The sequence below is a fragment of the Echeneis naucrates genome, chromosome 15, assembly GCF_900963305.1.
Source record: "Echeneis naucrates chromosome 15, fEcheNa1.1, whole genome shotgun sequence".
In the NCBI taxonomy this organism is placed as follows: domain Eukaryota; kingdom Metazoa; phylum Chordata; class Actinopteri; order Carangiformes; family Echeneidae; genus Echeneis; species Echeneis naucrates.
The window spans coordinates 14,542,771-14,558,988 of record NC_042525.1 but is presented as its reverse complement, the minus strand read 5'-3'; the positions used below and the strand labels follow the sequence as shown (position 1 = coordinate 14,558,988).

Below are 16,218 nucleotides of genomic sequence, written 5' to 3'. Positions count from 1 at the left end.
CTGCATCACCCATAATGCTCAGAGCTCCAGGTCTGACTAATCGATTGCGGACTGAGCAATTTTCTCCCAGCAGCAGGCGCATCCTGCCGACGGCTCGTTCAGCCAGCTAACACGGAGCCGGGAGTCAATCTAATACCGCCACGTAACGTCTGTTTTTTTGCTCAAGAGCTATTTTGGGAAAATGAAATTACATCTTTTTCGTGCCTCCGCGCGTCCCAGAGAAGATATTTCAGAGAGCGAAGTCGGCCTTTTCATTTCGACATCGTTAGCTTGGCGGCTGTAGCCGGGCGGCTGCTCCTGACAGGCGGGAGGCTCAGCTGTCCTCCGCCGCCGCTGGAGCTCTCTGAGGCGGACAAAGGCAGTCAGATGTTGGACGGCGGAAAGTATCCTCGGACCTCAAACGATTTTACACCGGGTTGTGAAAGGGAACCGTCCGGCTGGTCGTCTGTCGACAAAGTGCCAACAATAGGAGGAGGAATAATCTATTTTTAAAAATCGAGAGTTTGGATCTCCCACCGAGAGAGGGAAGAGGGAAGAGGGGAGGTGCGGAGCAGCCAGACCGGCAGAGAGGCAGGGACCTAGGCCCGACCACCGCCAATGCCAGGGATGGCCAACGAGCCGATCATCCTAAATGTGTATGATATGGTAAGCCGACGGGTGGGAGCAATTCACCCTTTAACATGAACTCGTTTCTCTATCCAGGGACTGTGGCAGTGCCGTGTTTTGTCGTAGCCATGTCAACAGTTCGCACCAGACCGAACGCCAAACTCCATTATAAAAACAGAGATTTTAAGGCAAATTCACTTTCATCAGATGTGCAAAGGTGAAAGTGAAAGACAGAGGCTCATTTTTTTTTTCAGATGATCATCTAACACTTTTCCACACGGCACAAATCCACAGCATAAAGCCCTCCTGATTTGAAATCATTTCCACCTTTTGAAAATGGGCCCTTCGGCAATTTCTCAACTTGTTTTTCAATTAAAATATATAACAATTTCTACCTTCTGTGCAAGAAGCTGAACCAACTGCAAAAAGACCCAAGTCCCCGTGGGAAGGTTTTACTATTCATATTACATTAAGCCAGACCTGCTGGTGTGCCCAGTGCAACTCCCTCCACAATAAAGCACGTCCATAAAAACACAGTTTTTAAATAATCCGATACACAACTTGGAAAAAAAACTAAAACTGGCACAAAGACACAGTCATGAAATGCGTTGTTCTTCTGTAAATATTAAGTTACCATATCAGGAGTGGAGCAAAATGGTCCTTTTTGCACTCACGTTAGGTGTTGCCAAAACAGTAACACAAGTGAAACATCTCAAGTAGAGCATTCTTTAATTTTGTCAGCACTTCAGCTGGAGAGGAAATGTGCTTATCTTTCTTTAGATTTCAACAACTATGGTGTCACAATGCGTTAGTGAGTCACTGTATAGCTTCAAAATGACTAGTTTGTTGATGAATCATTGATTGATATGAATTACCATGTGGCAGGCTGACTCCACCTAAAAGGAGATTGCCTTATTTGGGGCTTTTAAACAGTCAGGGCAGTGTTTTGGGGTAGTTTGGATGGAGACTGGGCTGGAAAATAAAAACTTGTTATAAATATTCACTGGGCTTTTGCTTGGTTTCTCATTTTATATCTGATAAAGATAAAGATCTCTCTGCTTAAGAGATTATTCATTTTCCCGCGCCTGTTTTATTCCTGTTTTTAATCTGATCTATGACTGCGCTGCACCCTTTTATCGGATGGTCATTATATCATCACAGGGGCTCGAAGCTACAGAGTCATTAAAATGTCTTTTGAGAATCAATGCAAGTTTATTTTCTTGTAAAAATATCTAGTGTGGTACCCAAAGCAGCACAGTGACAGTGCTGCAGAAACGCTAGAATATTTTCCCCCATATTTCCTGCAACAATACTATCTTATTCTTCTCTTTTTCCTTTCCTCAATGATTTGTCATTTTCTCTTCCCTTTCATACCATTTTCTCTTCCTCCTCTCCTTCCCTCTGTTGTCTTTCACTTTGTCTTGTTTTTTTGCTTGACTTGCAGTCCACATTAGTTTCCTCTCAGTGAAGACCACTGAAGGGCCTTTATCCTTTTCTCACTTCCATTAAAGTTAACGGCCGCAGGATATCTCTGTGCTCTTTCACACGCAAAGGCTCACAGAAAGTTACTTATACTCATCTAACACACACACACAACCTGCATAACTTACTTTCCCAGTTTTGCTGTCTTGTCCTTTGTTGTTGAATTTCATGTCTTAACTGAGGTTTGTGACTGAAACGATGACATTTTACATACTGAAGAACTTTTTGTAGTTTGTGCTTGTGAAAGCAGATAAGGGGCACACCCATGCACATTTTTGCTGTTTGTAGTTTTGTGTGCTGTCGTGTGGATATGATTTTGACCTGAATGCAGAGGCGCTCCAATGCTCATTGAAATCAAAGAGACGATTGCTGCTGTCCGTTCATTCATTCCTTTACTTAAAACACTTCCGTCGAGTATCGATTAGTCTGTTCAGACAGGAGTACATAATCAAAATGACTAACAGCCTTATAAGGTTTTGACCTGCTGATGGCAGCTTCCTTCTCAACTGTTTGGCTGGTAGACTGGCTCAACGGTCACTCACTGACTGGTGGACTTTCTGTTTGGTGGTTTCCATATTTAGAGAAAAAAAAATCTTTGTTGTTATTGCAACCTTTTATGAATTGTTATATACAGATGAGTTCAGATCCACTGAGAAATGGATAACTCGTTTTATTTGTGAATAGTTCGGTCACTTTGTAGTTGACTCTCTGTTTGCAGTCTGCCAGGCCAATCAGTCCTCTTTCTTGGCTCAAGAGTTTGGAGACATATGTTCATTTTTGCAGAGATTTAGATGAGAAGCTTTATGTCGCCTTTGTGCTGCTGACCTCCATAGGTGCATTACTCTTTTTTCTTTTTTTTTTAAAGGCCACCCATATCAGAATTCAGTGTGACTTTTACACAACTCTAGACCCGCAATTGTCATAATTGAGTGCAGATGGGAGTCACAAAACAAAAACAAACATTGCAGACAGCGGCGTCTGAGGTAGTTAGTGGGTGAGTAGTCAGTGACTGATCACAGAGGAGGATTTAGCATTACTTTTATTGTGAAAGTGACCAGAAACATTTGACCAAGTGAAAGTTTATGGTTTTTTGTTAACCTCTGGTTGTGTAAATAAGCAGCTGTTTGCTAACCATTTTGTCATATTCCCTTTGCTCAATACTGACAAATTATGTCATTGTTGTTTTGCACATTTGCCCCAAGTGGGACAAAAAAATCATGTGTAAGGCCAACAGCCTCAAGTATTAATGTCTGTTTGAGGACACAGTGTTAAATGATCTGAACAGAGGCTTATGAAATCAGGAAGCTGTAAAGATCAGATAAGTGCTGAGGTCAGGGCAGTGCACCACACGCTGCAGGGTCCTCGCCACCATCTCAGATGTTCACACCATCTAATGAACAATGGCAACAGCAAGTGCAAACTGAAGGGCAGCCTGGCTGCAGGCCCAGGGGCAGTTTGGTCATGTTGTGATTCTGTCTTTGAGCAAAAACCTGTACATTAACAGTAAAATACTGATAAAAAGATTTTTTTTCTCTTTCCATTTGCGAATCTATAATGTCATGTGACTTTCAGGAATATCTGTCAGCCATGACGGCCACCCCCCTACTTTTCTCCGTTGCCCATTCTGTGAGGTTCTCCCCGCCACTTCACTCACATCCCTGCTAAGTGGATTTCCTGGCCAGCTCTGAGTGCTTTAGTACGCTGCTCTAATGAGACAGCATTATCTGTACACCACCTGTCTGCTGGCCAGCCAGCACCGTGCACTTCTGTGTCTTTTAGAGGACGTTGCCACACTCTCTTCAGAGCAGGTCGAGTTATACTGTTTTGATGTGAATGCTGCCATGGATCAGTCAGGGACATGCAGCTGTCCATTTCTTCTTTTGAACAAAGGTAATACAACAACTGGGATAGAGTATTGTACAAGTCTTACACACAAACACAGAGTTGAACTAGAAACTCAGGCTGGCAATGAGGCAGTAACACAAAAAGGTATTTAAATGACTTGAAAAACAGATTTCAGTTCCTCAAAATGATTTACTTTTTTACTGTGTAAACCTTCTTAACTTTGGAACAAACTGAGATAGTGTCCATTTTCAAACAAATATAAATGAACTTTCAAATCTGTGAATCTAGGTTTCAATTTCCTGCCAGTTTTATTTGGTCCAGGTGATAATAATTGATTGATTATACTGGTAAGACTTAGTTACGTATACAGCCAAGAAGTACTGACAAAAATGAGACATAAATATTAATCACTCAGTGTGCACGATAACTCCTTATAATTATTCAGGTACTGGTTTTCCTTCATGAGAATAGTTGCCATAATTTCTGTTTATAGTCAATTCAATGACCTAACTAGTTTTTCCATCTTTAATAAGCACTACTATCCCAGTTTTAGGCCTTACACTGGTTTGATATAATTGGGAGAATGATGTTTACATGGGACATGAGAAAGCTGGTTATTTATAGCTGTGTATACCTGACACCATCCAGGTTCCTGATGATCATCTCAGCCACTATATTCTGTACCAACAGCCGAATCTAGTGCTTAAGCGCTGCAAGAGTTGCAATGGTTAGTTAATCAATCAGATGGTCAAAATTGTGGTAAATTTTTCATGCAAATGTCTCAAAACTGGGATATGAATTTATGGTGCTATAAATACAGGTATATAACAGGTATATAACTGCAGCACCCAGTTTATCTGCGCATCTTCCCCTCCAATTGTCTGTCTTTTCCTAATTCATAAACGCACACCCAGCTCATTCTCTGCGCTGTGGAGGAGCCAGGTTTTAATGAGCTTTGAAGTAATGACGGCTAAGATAAGAGACTTATTTCATCACTGGAGGAGGGGGAAGGGGGCGGCACTGTAGTAAACTAGCTAGTCACATACATTTAAAAAAGAAATAAAGCTGATAACGAAAACAGGCAGCTTTTATTTTTGGACCCAAAGAAACTTGGACTCGTGAAGCTGGGGTCAAGATTTCAATAAAACAATTGTGTGCCAGGTTCTTACAAAATTCTTAAAATTAAAATTTGTAATGCAAGAAATTATGTTAGCTGGTTGCAGATTGATGGCGGGCATCGAAAACAATGAAAAAAAAATTCCAAATAAGTGGATGTGAATGTGTATTTCATTCTCCTTTAAAACTCACATGTTCTCCTCCTCAACCATATGTAGGTCAGGGAAGACGCACACAGGGTGAGACATTAGGCTGAAATGTTGTGTTGCCTCAGTGTCTTATTTGGTCTTTGATGGTTTGGAAATACACTGAAAAATTGTTGAAAATTAGCCAGAAACCTGGGGCACTGTGGCACTTCTCCTCAAAATGTATCCTCATTGTATGTTTCCCTACTTTAATTCCAAACCATATGTAAATGAATCTTTTTCATTGTTTGAAAACAACCATAATGAGCACAAGAGTTAAATAATGGTTTTATAATTGTAAATTGTATGTATGTAAAAAAAAAAAAAAAAAAAAAAAAACTAGCTCTTTATTCATCCACAAAATTAATGTGAAGTTCAGTTATAGAGAAATATTCAATATAGTTATAGATTTATGTTCCTAGTGGAAACCATATAAACTAGATTAAGCCTGTAGAATAAACACAAAACTAAGAAGTGTATAGTGTGTGTTTTATAATTTGACAAAGGAGTTGACATTTCCCTTTTAAGTTCTCTAGAAACGGCATCATTACTTCCTTAATGTGTTTTCTTTTCATCTTTGCAAACACAGCCTGAGGTAACAGCTAAACCAGCACGTTTAGTTTGTGGAATGCTCCCCTGATTAAAAACATAATAAATTATGTTGTGGACAAAATTGGAAATGACAGCACATGGCAGAGAGAATACCTTTCTTTAGATTTGATTGTTTTCCTAACTTTTTTAAATCTCATGTACAATGTTAAAACTGTTCTTTGAGAGTCTTTTAGATAATTTTGTTGCTACTCAGTTCATACTCTAAGTGTTGCTTTACTTCACAATCTGCATCTCTCGTTTCTCTAGCGGTCAGAAAGGTGACACTTCTCTACCATGTTACTAAGCACCACTACAACATTAACAGAGATAGCAATAATTAGCATCCTGCAAGTGCAACGGGCAGACAAGAGCCTAAAAGCAACACAACCCTGAAGATAGACACTGAAATTGGAAAATACTTTTCTTTCCACAGTTTACCCATCATTAATGCAAATTAATGCAAACAGCCAGAGGCCAGTAATGTGTCCACATTACACTACACTGAGTTTTTACTGTGCAAAAGAAACGAAGCAGTGCAACGCAGATTGGTGGCTTACACTGCCAGCTCTGCCACCGCTGACTGTGTTAGATGCTGTATTTGCATAACAGTACAGAGGAAGTATGAGAATGGCTTTTAAACAGCTTTCTGTGATTATCACGCTGCTAAATATGATTTGCATTGTAAATTTTATAAATGAGGTTTGAATATCAAGAAGAAAAGTTTGAATGTATACAGTATAACTTTCAACTAATGCTCCTGCCATGTAATTTCAAATGAGTTTTGTGAGCTGTCACTACTAATTTATCAGATGGTGAGGAGATGATGAATCCGCCAATAAATTTGATGATCAGCAAATATTAGAAGTCAGAAATATAAAATATTTTTGGTCATGGCTGCAAAGACCAATTATTTTCATTAATCTGCTTCATTTTGTACCTTTTGGTCACAAGATTGTCTCTAAAAAACACTATCTAATTTCTTTAGTAAACTGATGCTTTCAAAGTAAACATTTGACCTTTTGGAGCGTTAGGACCAAAAATATTATAACCTGAAGCCTAAACACTTTTAATACACTTTTAATTGTCCTTGAAAGTCAAATTTATACCACTTTCCTCTGCTCGATCCTCAGTGATGATTCTTTTACCAAAAGTGTACTCTGCCTAGCAACAGACTGCCCAATCAGGTTGTGGCCACAGGATGTTAGGGAGACATGCTGCTGCCGTTATTGATTGTGTTGGGGGTTTGTCTTTTATCGTGTGCGTGCTAGAGATTTTGTGTGAACATCAGAAGCTCACAGATCTCATTTCAGCTAGCAGGGATCACATGATGGCTGAGTGTCAGAGAGACAATGGCCGGCACAGAGCAATAAGCAGTTGAAGTTGATTCAGTTTCTAAATTAGTATTTCTCAGTATTGGGTCTATTTTAAGTGGTTCTTCTGATGTATCATTCACAGACATTTTAGTAAATTGCAATAATACCACAAAACAAGACTACGACTCATTCAGCTAAGAAGTTTGTGTTGCTACATTTGGAGTGAGCTTTGGCACAGTTGGACCTTGTGGGATTTCAAGTGTGATCCAAACATGGATGTTTCCTCTTGAGCAACCATCTGTGGTGTAATTGCAGTGATATAGTTTTTTGCAAGTAAAGATTACATCCTACGAAATAACTCACTCCCTTCTGTGATCTGCTTGATAGTTGGTTTTCTTCCTTTTTTGTGTGTGCGTGTGTATAAAAATCCTTGGTATGTGAGATAATGTGATTTTCAATGTTCAGTGGAAAGACAGCTGCAGTGTGGAGATGTAGAGCAACAAAGGAACTGCAGCGACATTGATAAATGGTGTTCGGCAGTCTTACTAAAAAATCTCAATAGAGGAAACATCAGTAAGTAGTCACAAAAGCTCATTGCAACCAGAAAGTGAGATACATGTGTGAATCTTGATGATTATTATGAGTAGCAGGCCCATTTCATCATTCACAGTACAGGCACAGCGGTGCTGGAATAAGGTTCATATCTGTCAGGATGGCCGGGGGTGCTGGAGCCAGTCTCAGCCAGCATTTCACTTCGTACATTGACTTTCTAAATTTGTTGACACAAAGACACGTTTTACTTTTTGTCCTCCATCCTTTACTTATTCTGTGTCTCCCCCTGTCTCTTTCAGTACTGGATCAATGAGTTCACCAGCTCTCTGGGCATCGGAGTGTTTCACTCAGGAATTGAGATCTACGGAAGAGGTACAATAACCCAGATATACGACACCACACACACTTGGTCAACAGCCTGAGGATGAGGGATTAGATGTGATGCTTTTTAACTCAGATTATAATACAAATGTCAGCATGTTCCCTTCCAAGCATACTTGTTTAGAACCTTTTGTCTGGCTGTCAAAGAACGACTTTTTGTATGACAGTATAAGCTTAGATGTGCGTTTTCATGTTGTGTGTTCAGAGTTTGCTTACGGCGGACACCCGTACCCCTTCTCAGGAATCTTTGAGATCACACCAGGTGATGCAACCGAACTTGGAGAGACCTTTAAGTTCAAGTGAGTATCTGATACTTACTCATGCGTTCTCCCTATGCAGACTTTGAAAAGAGAACGCAGAAGAAGAAGGATTTTAGCCGCTTCTGTGTTATTTGGGGCGTTTCACTGTGGACACAGATCTTTACAAAACTACTCGGAAATGCAAATGTAGGTCATTTTCTTGTGAAGGTGGTGTTTTAAGGTTTAGACGGCTTCATACACACGTAGTCAAAATCACGGTTGACAAGTTAGTTAGTCTGTTACTCAGCCCAGCAGTCAGTGAGCCTCCACTAATCCCCACCAGTCAGTGTCTTGACATGGTCTTAAGTAACTACCATGTTGTTGTCTCCTTTTTACCACCATCAGCAGAGGAGGTCAGATGATTCATCATGTAGAACATTGATTTCGTAGCTTGTTTTTGCTCAAACCACTTTTTGATGGGTTTTTTATACAGTATGACAAAAGTGAACATCTTTTTATCACCTTTTCACCAATTCAGACACACCCACAACCAACAAAATTATATCAAATCTAATAAGATTAATGCAGCAGCATCTTGCAAAAATAACAGATCTAAGACGAGAAAGGCATAAGATTGTTAAAATTACTGACCTGCTAACCTTGGCTGCTCTGAGTAACACAGTGCAGATAAACAGATGGAGTCATCCAGCCACTAATGATAATCAGCTGGTTTGTAAATTAATTAGACATCAGCATTCTCTGAACCCTGTCGGATTTTATATGTATTTGGGTCAGGTCAACACCTCTGAAATAAATGGGGCAAGGTAATAATTGTCAGTCATTCTGAGCCAATCAGTCATTTTCTCACTAGAAGAAGGCCTTTTCTGTGTGACCAGTCAACCAGTCAGTCAGTGAGGTCTTATGTCATAATGAGGCTACTGCTGTGGAAGAAAAGAGGATTTTAAAAAATGACATGGATGTGGAGCAGACCATGGAGAAACCAGCACGTGACACACTTTTTTTGATTAGACACTTCAGATTAGAAGAGAGAAGAGAATGAACTGAAAGAAGGTGGACATTTATCTTATGACTTTAAAAAAGGATCATGAAAAGCTTGTATTGTTGTAGAGGATTGCCAGTTACCAGTTAAATTTTGTTTCTCTGATATTTTAAATGTGGTGGGAACGAACAAAGTACATGATTTTGTTAGAAAATAGGTTCATCTCACACAGTGTGATGCAGGCACATTTTGATTTTTACTGCAGCAGAGTTAAAATCTGTAGAAGTGTTGAGGCAGTAGGTTTCCAGTCAGTGCAATTTTGGATTCCCAGAATCTGTGTGTGTGTGCGCGTGTGCGTACCTCTTTTGTGCTGCGTTATTACTTCTGCTCTAGTTGATCTGTCCTGTGGCTTTCGACACACTGACACACGCACAGACAAAGGCCCACTTTCGATCACCATGCAGGCACTAGACCATAAGTATGAATCATCTGGGACAAATGCTGACATATCACCCAGTGAAGTGTCTTGATGCTGGGTAATTAGAGTACAGTGCTCTCAGGCTACAGTCCATCACATCCTTCTGATACCAGTGCAGAATGTGTCAGGACACTCTTCATGTAGCTTTAAAGAGACAAACAGGTGAGTCCAACTGAAAAACTGCTTATTGAACTGATCTGGGGAATCCATTTTAAATGTGTTTTTTTGTTTTCTCTGTAATCTTCATTCAAGATGAACATAAAACACCCAAGAAGTGATGGTATTTTAATTTTGATTCAGACATTTGTCAGGCCCAGTAATGGATATTTAAAGAGGAGGGGACTCATCAGCAGTCCAGCTGGAGGAGTAGAAATAGAAACACTTGTAATGATTTATGAACAGTTACATTTGCAACAACACTTAACTCTCTTCCAGCATTCTGGCACTTTCACCAACTTTTTAATTACTGCATCCTTCTTGACAAGAAAAGGTAGACTATGGTTGAATGAATTACACAGATATTCACTAACACATAATGACATAAAAATCAGTTTTAAACGAAGTCTTACTTGTTTGTCTGTCTGTCTATTGGCTCTCAGAGGTTGAAAATGTCTTAATGTCTTGAAGTCATTCTTGATGTCTCAATAGTGAGTAATAATATCCAGTAACACCCACCTCCACACCCTTTCCCAATCCCTCTGCAGAGAAGCCATAGTCCTGGGCAGCACAGACTTCACAGAGGAGGATGTGGAGCGGATTGTGGAGGAAATGGGCAAGGAGTACAAAGGCAACGCCTATCACCTCATGCACAAGAACTGCAACCACTTTTCATCAGCACTGTCAGAGGTAAGTTCAGAAAACAAGTTCACTGAAACACCATTATATTCTTACCTTCACAAGGGTGAGTGGGTGTGTGTGTGTGCGTGCACGTACACGTCTTCAATCAGCTTATCCTGGTGTGACTAATGAGCAGGCAGTATTACAGTTAGCATCTAGCAGTGAGATGGGATTAGGATACAATGATACAAGCTGGGCATGCAGAGCCAGCTGGAAAATACACATTCTTCTAGTACAAGTAGACAGCTATATTGTGGATACATGTAAACATGATCTCAAATGGAAATCCAAATTTTAAAATCGTGATATTGACACATGCATGGACACAAATGTTCATCACATCAGTACAATTCATAAAGGAGTGTAGAAAAACACAGAGCACACCGGAGGGAGGTGGTTTGGCCCTCAGAATTTGATTCTCACAGCTACAGTTACCTCATTAATGGGGGAGGTTGTTTCAAAGAGACAGATAAGAAAATGAATCCTCAAAAGATCAGGCAAGACAACTGCCTCTGCATAAACAATGTAACTGAGGCCTGCATGTTGAAAAGGATATCAATGTGTTGTCTGCCCCTCTCACTGCACTGCCCCCAAGTGGCCAAAAGATGAATGATTGTAGGGTGGACTACTTATCTAAAATACTAAATTTGTTTGAATATCTTAAGTCTCTTTTCCCGCTAGTGTTTCCCTTTTTATCTTCTTTCTTTAACTTCTCATGTATCTTAGCACTAGTTATTTTTATCTAGAGTCACAATAGGTGTCTGCTTTAAAAAGCCAGGTGATCCACCCCGAGCAGCTTGTGTTCTTGTGTTGGTGATTTTGAAATTTTGTTATGTGAGTGTAAAGGGATATATCTGAAAATACAGTGGCAGCTAAAGCTTATTTTTGATATCACAATAATACATTTTTTCATGGATTAGCTAGAGCTCTGCTGAGGGTTTAGGGGCTGTTTTCAACTGTGAGATCATGTGTGGACTCACAGAAGAGAGCAAGCCTGGATGATTCACACCAATCTCTAAATGGCACACTCATATCTGGAGGAGGTGAATCTTTTTCCATTTGGGAAAACAACAATTACTGCAAACAACAAGTGAGTGTAATCTGGCATGACAAAACATGAAAGTCAACAGAATAAAAAGACATTTTGTGGGTGTCAATTTCTTAAAAAAACAGCCCATCAGCAGCTTTGATGGCGTTTTGATAAAGTAACTATGCTATTTAACTCTGTTTTCTGTCTGTGAATGTGGTAATCACGCTGACAGAGCTGAGTGACAAGTCTTCTCATTCAATCTGTTATCGGAACAAGGGCAGAGAGTAATCCCAGATAGACTTACTCATTAAAGTTCATGGATATATTGCTGCAATGTAGGCATGTCATGGCATGTTGGGCTTTTTTTTCACCCAGGAAATATTGTATGAAGCATTTGTAAACCAAGAAATAATTTTGGTTTAGTGAATTGGATAAAATGAAATCAACAAAAAACCTCAAAAATCATCAAACAAACATCAAACTGTATTGTTAGAGATTTATTTTGGGTTTTCAATTACTTTGATTATTCTTTCTTATTGGTTTTTAATTGTTGCATTTTGCATTGTGAATGTTTTGTTCTACCAAAAATTCAAAGATCAAAGATTTTATTCATTTCTCATTCAACTTCTTCCACTTATCCATTTCCGGGTTGCGGGGTGTGCTGAAGCCAGTCCCAGCTCACACTGGGTGAGGGCGGGGTACACACTGGACAGGTCACCAGTCCATCACAGGGCCAACACACAGAGACAGAGACCAACAACCACTCACACTCACACTTACGGACAATTTAGAATAACCAGTTAACCCAAACGTGATCTTTGGACAGTGAGAGGGAACTCTTGCAAGCACAGGAAGAACATGCAAACTCCACACAGAAAGGCCCCAGGCCTGGGAACCGAACCCACAACCTTCTTATTGTTCAGCAAAACAGCGCTACTCACTGTGCCGCTGTCTTGCCCTATTTATTTTACATTTATGATAAAGACAAACAGCAAGCAGCATAAAAAAAACAATGTAGAAACCAAATATTTCGCATTTTTGTCTGAAATGTTATTGAAATCATTAATTATCAAAGTAGTTACAAGTACTTTTTTTAATCAATGAATTAACTAACTGTTAAAGTACCAGATGATTGTATTAACTATAGTGCTTTTGACACTTGTTTTGAGAACAACATGTCTCTCTCTCCTCCCTCCTCAGATCCTGTGTGGAAGGGAAATCCCTCGTTGGGTCAACCGCCTGGCCTATTTCAGCTCCTGCGTACCATTCCTCCAGAGCTGTCTGCCCAAAGAGTGGCTGACACCGGCCGCCTTACAGTCCAGCGTCAGCCAGGAGCTCCACGGGGGAGGAGAGCTGGAGGAGGCCGAGGATGCAGCCGCCACAGCCTCCCTGGCTTCCATGTCACCATGCTCACCTTCCTGCTCCTCAAGTCCCTCCTCCTTGCCTCATCACTCCCGCCACCAGCCCCGGCGGTAGAAGGTGCAAGGCCTGCTGGGAAACTTGGGGCTGAATTTAAGGTCAGGACAGAGAATAGCTGCCACAGCTGATGAGTCCAGCTATAGCCAAATGTCCTGAAACAAGGCACTGAACTGCCTCCTGCTCTCAGTAAGAATGTCAGCCCGCCCTGCAGAGATCCAGAGCAGTAAATGGTCTCGCCTGGCAGAGAGAGGGAGCTCATGTTCTGTAGAGGGACGATTACAACATCCAGTCCAAACCAAATCAATTTTTCTTCTAGTCTCCTTCATTATTTTACCAGCCACATCACAGTAGAGCCATTTGTTTTCCCAGCTCAGTGTTTCACAATTTCCAACAATTTACTGGCCGTGTGCATATTTTCGCAGCATTTACTTGGGTGATTGTACTAATCTCCACATTGTACTGTAAAGCAGAGCGAGGTGATGCCAGGAATGACATGCAGGTTTGGTTCAGTTTCTAACCATGAACACACACCAAAGTAGCAATTTTTAACCTCCTCAATCAGTGGGATTGTTTTTTACTCTGCAAGTTTTTGAAATCAGGGTAAACATGGACAGCTCTGACTTTCTTGACTTTCTTAAGGCTATGGCTGTATTTCCATCAAACTTGAACTTTTAAAAAAGAGCTAGAAGGAGAACTGCAGTCATTATGAGAAGTTGGGGTTATAGTTAGATTGTAAGCTAAAAAGGTTTCCAAGTTACCAATTCACAAAGCACTTCTGATGGAATATCCTAGCACCTTTAGGGGTCACCAGATGTTTACAGGGTGAAACACTGCTTACCTTTTGCATCTATATTCAAATGAAACATCTCGAGAAGAAAGAATCTCTATTAAATTATGCCTGCCCACCGACTCAAGGTCACAAGATTTATTCAAAAATGCTTTGAGTGTACTTGGATTTTCATGAAAATGCCGGAGAACTGCATTTATACAGAGACAAACGGACAGGGTCAGGTGATAAATACTGTAAAACAATTAGCAGTTCAACATCTATACGTGAATATATGACCTAAGTGAGTACAGATAAGCATTGTTTTTCAGACTGGGGTATCTTCATGAATAAGTTCAGAGGTTTGGAGTCACATAAACAATGTGCATGTACCTATAGTTTTTATCTTATAGTTTAACTGTGGCTAGTAAATGTTTCCTCTGCAACCACCTGGATTTAAAATGTCCTGAATGCTTGTTTGATAAACTAAGCAGTAGGTGGATAAACCCTTGGCCTCAGAATGCTGTGCATCAGGACCTCAACCTGCTGTTCTCTTTTCTATCAGCCTCCGTTTTCTTAAACACCATGCAGACACACATATACTGATCCAGAACCAGTGTGTGCATTGGAGAAAATCATCTCTAATGCACCTTGGATGTGTCCAGGCAATATTTGCTTCCCTATTCCCTCTCGTCTTCGTCTCTTTTTGTGGCAGCTACTACAATCCTACCTGCCCAACATGGAATAACCATGCCTGATCTGATTAAATTAAAGCCAATGAAACTCAGTTTAAAAATGTATCAGTCTGTAAAATAATAATTAGGAATTAGCAGCAGCTATTTCTTCATCAATAACGTAATAGTGTTATTTTTAATAGGTAATTCAAGAATTGGGTTGCGGGGCAGGCATTGACTTTGAAGTTCATTGTGACTTTTTGTTACCAAAAAGGTTCCAAGTTAAAACCCTAGAACAAAATGGAGCTAATTCTTTCTTAGTAGCAACTGCCGAGGTGCCTTTGAGCAAGGTACTCAACCTACAAGTGTCCCAGTGGCCACCAGTAAGACTAAGTTTGTACTGGATGTGCTGCTCCCAGTTCTCAGCGTGTTCACCTTCGTAAGCTAAAGAAAAATGTCTCGTCTTCACCCAGGCAAGTGTAGTAAGTGCCCCAGTGTCAGTTTGTAAGGCACCGAAATGTCAAGGTCATGTGAAGGAGGAGATGTGAGGACTTTGTCTTCAATGTTAACCTTCTTTAACTGACCTGTGATCAACCGTCCACTCATGACAGTCACAGCCCTCAAATCCAAGTCAATTTGGAGCATCACAAGCACATTTCAAGTTTTATTCTACTTCTACTCTATTTAGGAAAAACTGATTGGCACGAGACCATTTTAATCAGTAGTATAATTTTACAAGAAGATGCTGCTCTTCCAGGTGAATAATCATTTAAGACACACTATGCTGTTAGCAACACCACATATGCTGCGTTAAGTGTATTGTCCCAACCAACAACCCTGGATGTGTTGAACACAGCTCTGTTACTTGTGTTGTAGAAGTCTGACGTTGGGACTACAAGCAGGAATACACCTTGTTTTTTATTTTTATTTTATTTTATTTTTTTTTTGTGTGTGTATTTTTATAAGTGGACTCTGGCCTTTTCATCTGTTTTGTTTATGCTTGATAAACTCAGGACTCAAAAGGCTTTGTAATATAATCCTTTTAACTTTTTTTATTCCACGTTTTCGTTGTTGCGTTTTCTAATGCAGTAGTCACTCCGGAGAGCTTTTAAATATCGCACTGTGGAAGTGCAGTTTTATACTCCTTTGATAAAGAAAAAAAAACTTTTGTTTACAACCTGGATATTTGTATGTGAGCCTGTGTTGGTCTTTGATTTCCTGCCTGTGCATGAATGTGGGCGTGTATGCACACTTGTATTATAAAGTCAGTTACAACAAGCTGCCAACTGGGCCACATTTCTCTGCATCACACACAAACAACACAGAGAATCTGCAAACAGGATCCAACCTCACTGATGTAGTTAGTGTTCTCAAGGTATTTTTCCAAAACATCACTGCATCTTCAACAGAGATTGGAATCTTTTAAGCTTGTAAGTTTTTGCAATTGGGATTACTTTTTGGTGAAATTATTTCGGTGCAGTAACTACTCTTTGCTGATACTTTTCAGGACTTTGTTTTCCGGTAAACAAATCAAACAGAAGTAGTGTTAAAGCAGGACTGGAAAAGGACATTTCTTACAAAACCAGCATATTTATCTGAGTTAGAGCAAAAGGATTCTGCTCAGTCTGTTATAAACCTAATTATGCGTTACTATACATGTTACACGACTGACACATGCTTCTACTGCTGTCAGACGTTCTGTTG

At 40.1% G+C, this 16,218-nt stretch overlaps 1 protein-coding gene across 2 annotated transcripts; it reads left to right on the top strand.

Moving 5' to 3' along the window:
- Nucleotides 1-78: 78 nt before the first annotated feature.
- desi2 (desumoylating isopeptidase 2) lies at nt 79-15,794 on the top strand. 2 transcript variants are annotated; one of them, XM_029520434.1, is made up of 5 exons: nt 79-645; nt 7,990-8,062; nt 8,277-8,370; nt 10,493-10,634; nt 12,856-15,794. In XM_029520434.1, exons 1-5 carry the CDS (start codon nt 598-600, stop codon nt 13,129-13,131), a joined length of 633 nt encoding a protein of 210 aa, XP_029376294.1. In that variant the 5' UTR covers nt 79-597; the 3' UTR covers nt 13,132-15,794. The 2 variants fall into 2 exon arrangements, with proteins under 2 accessions (XP_029376294.1, XP_029376295.1); XM_029520435.1 differs by lacking the exon at nt 8,277-8,370 and having other exon boundaries at nt 10,498-10,634.
- The last annotated feature ends 424 nt before the right edge of the window (nt 15,795-16,218 follow it).

What these genes read in the sequence shown, in the direction of transcription:
- desi2 (XM_029520434.1), top strand. Translation starts at nt 598, where the DNA reads ATGCCAGGGATGGCCAACGAGCCGATCATCCTAAATGTGTATGATATG. An exon ending in TCCTAAATGTGTATGATATG is followed by an intron (nt 646 to 7,989) that starts GTAAGCCGACGG and finishes TGTCTCTTTCAG; the next exon opens with TACTGGATCAATGAGTTCAC. An exon ending in GGAGAGACCTTTAAGTTCAA is followed by an intron (nt 8,371 to 10,492) that starts GTGAGTATCTGA and finishes ATCCCTCTGCAG; the next exon opens with AGAAGCCATAGTCCTGGGCA.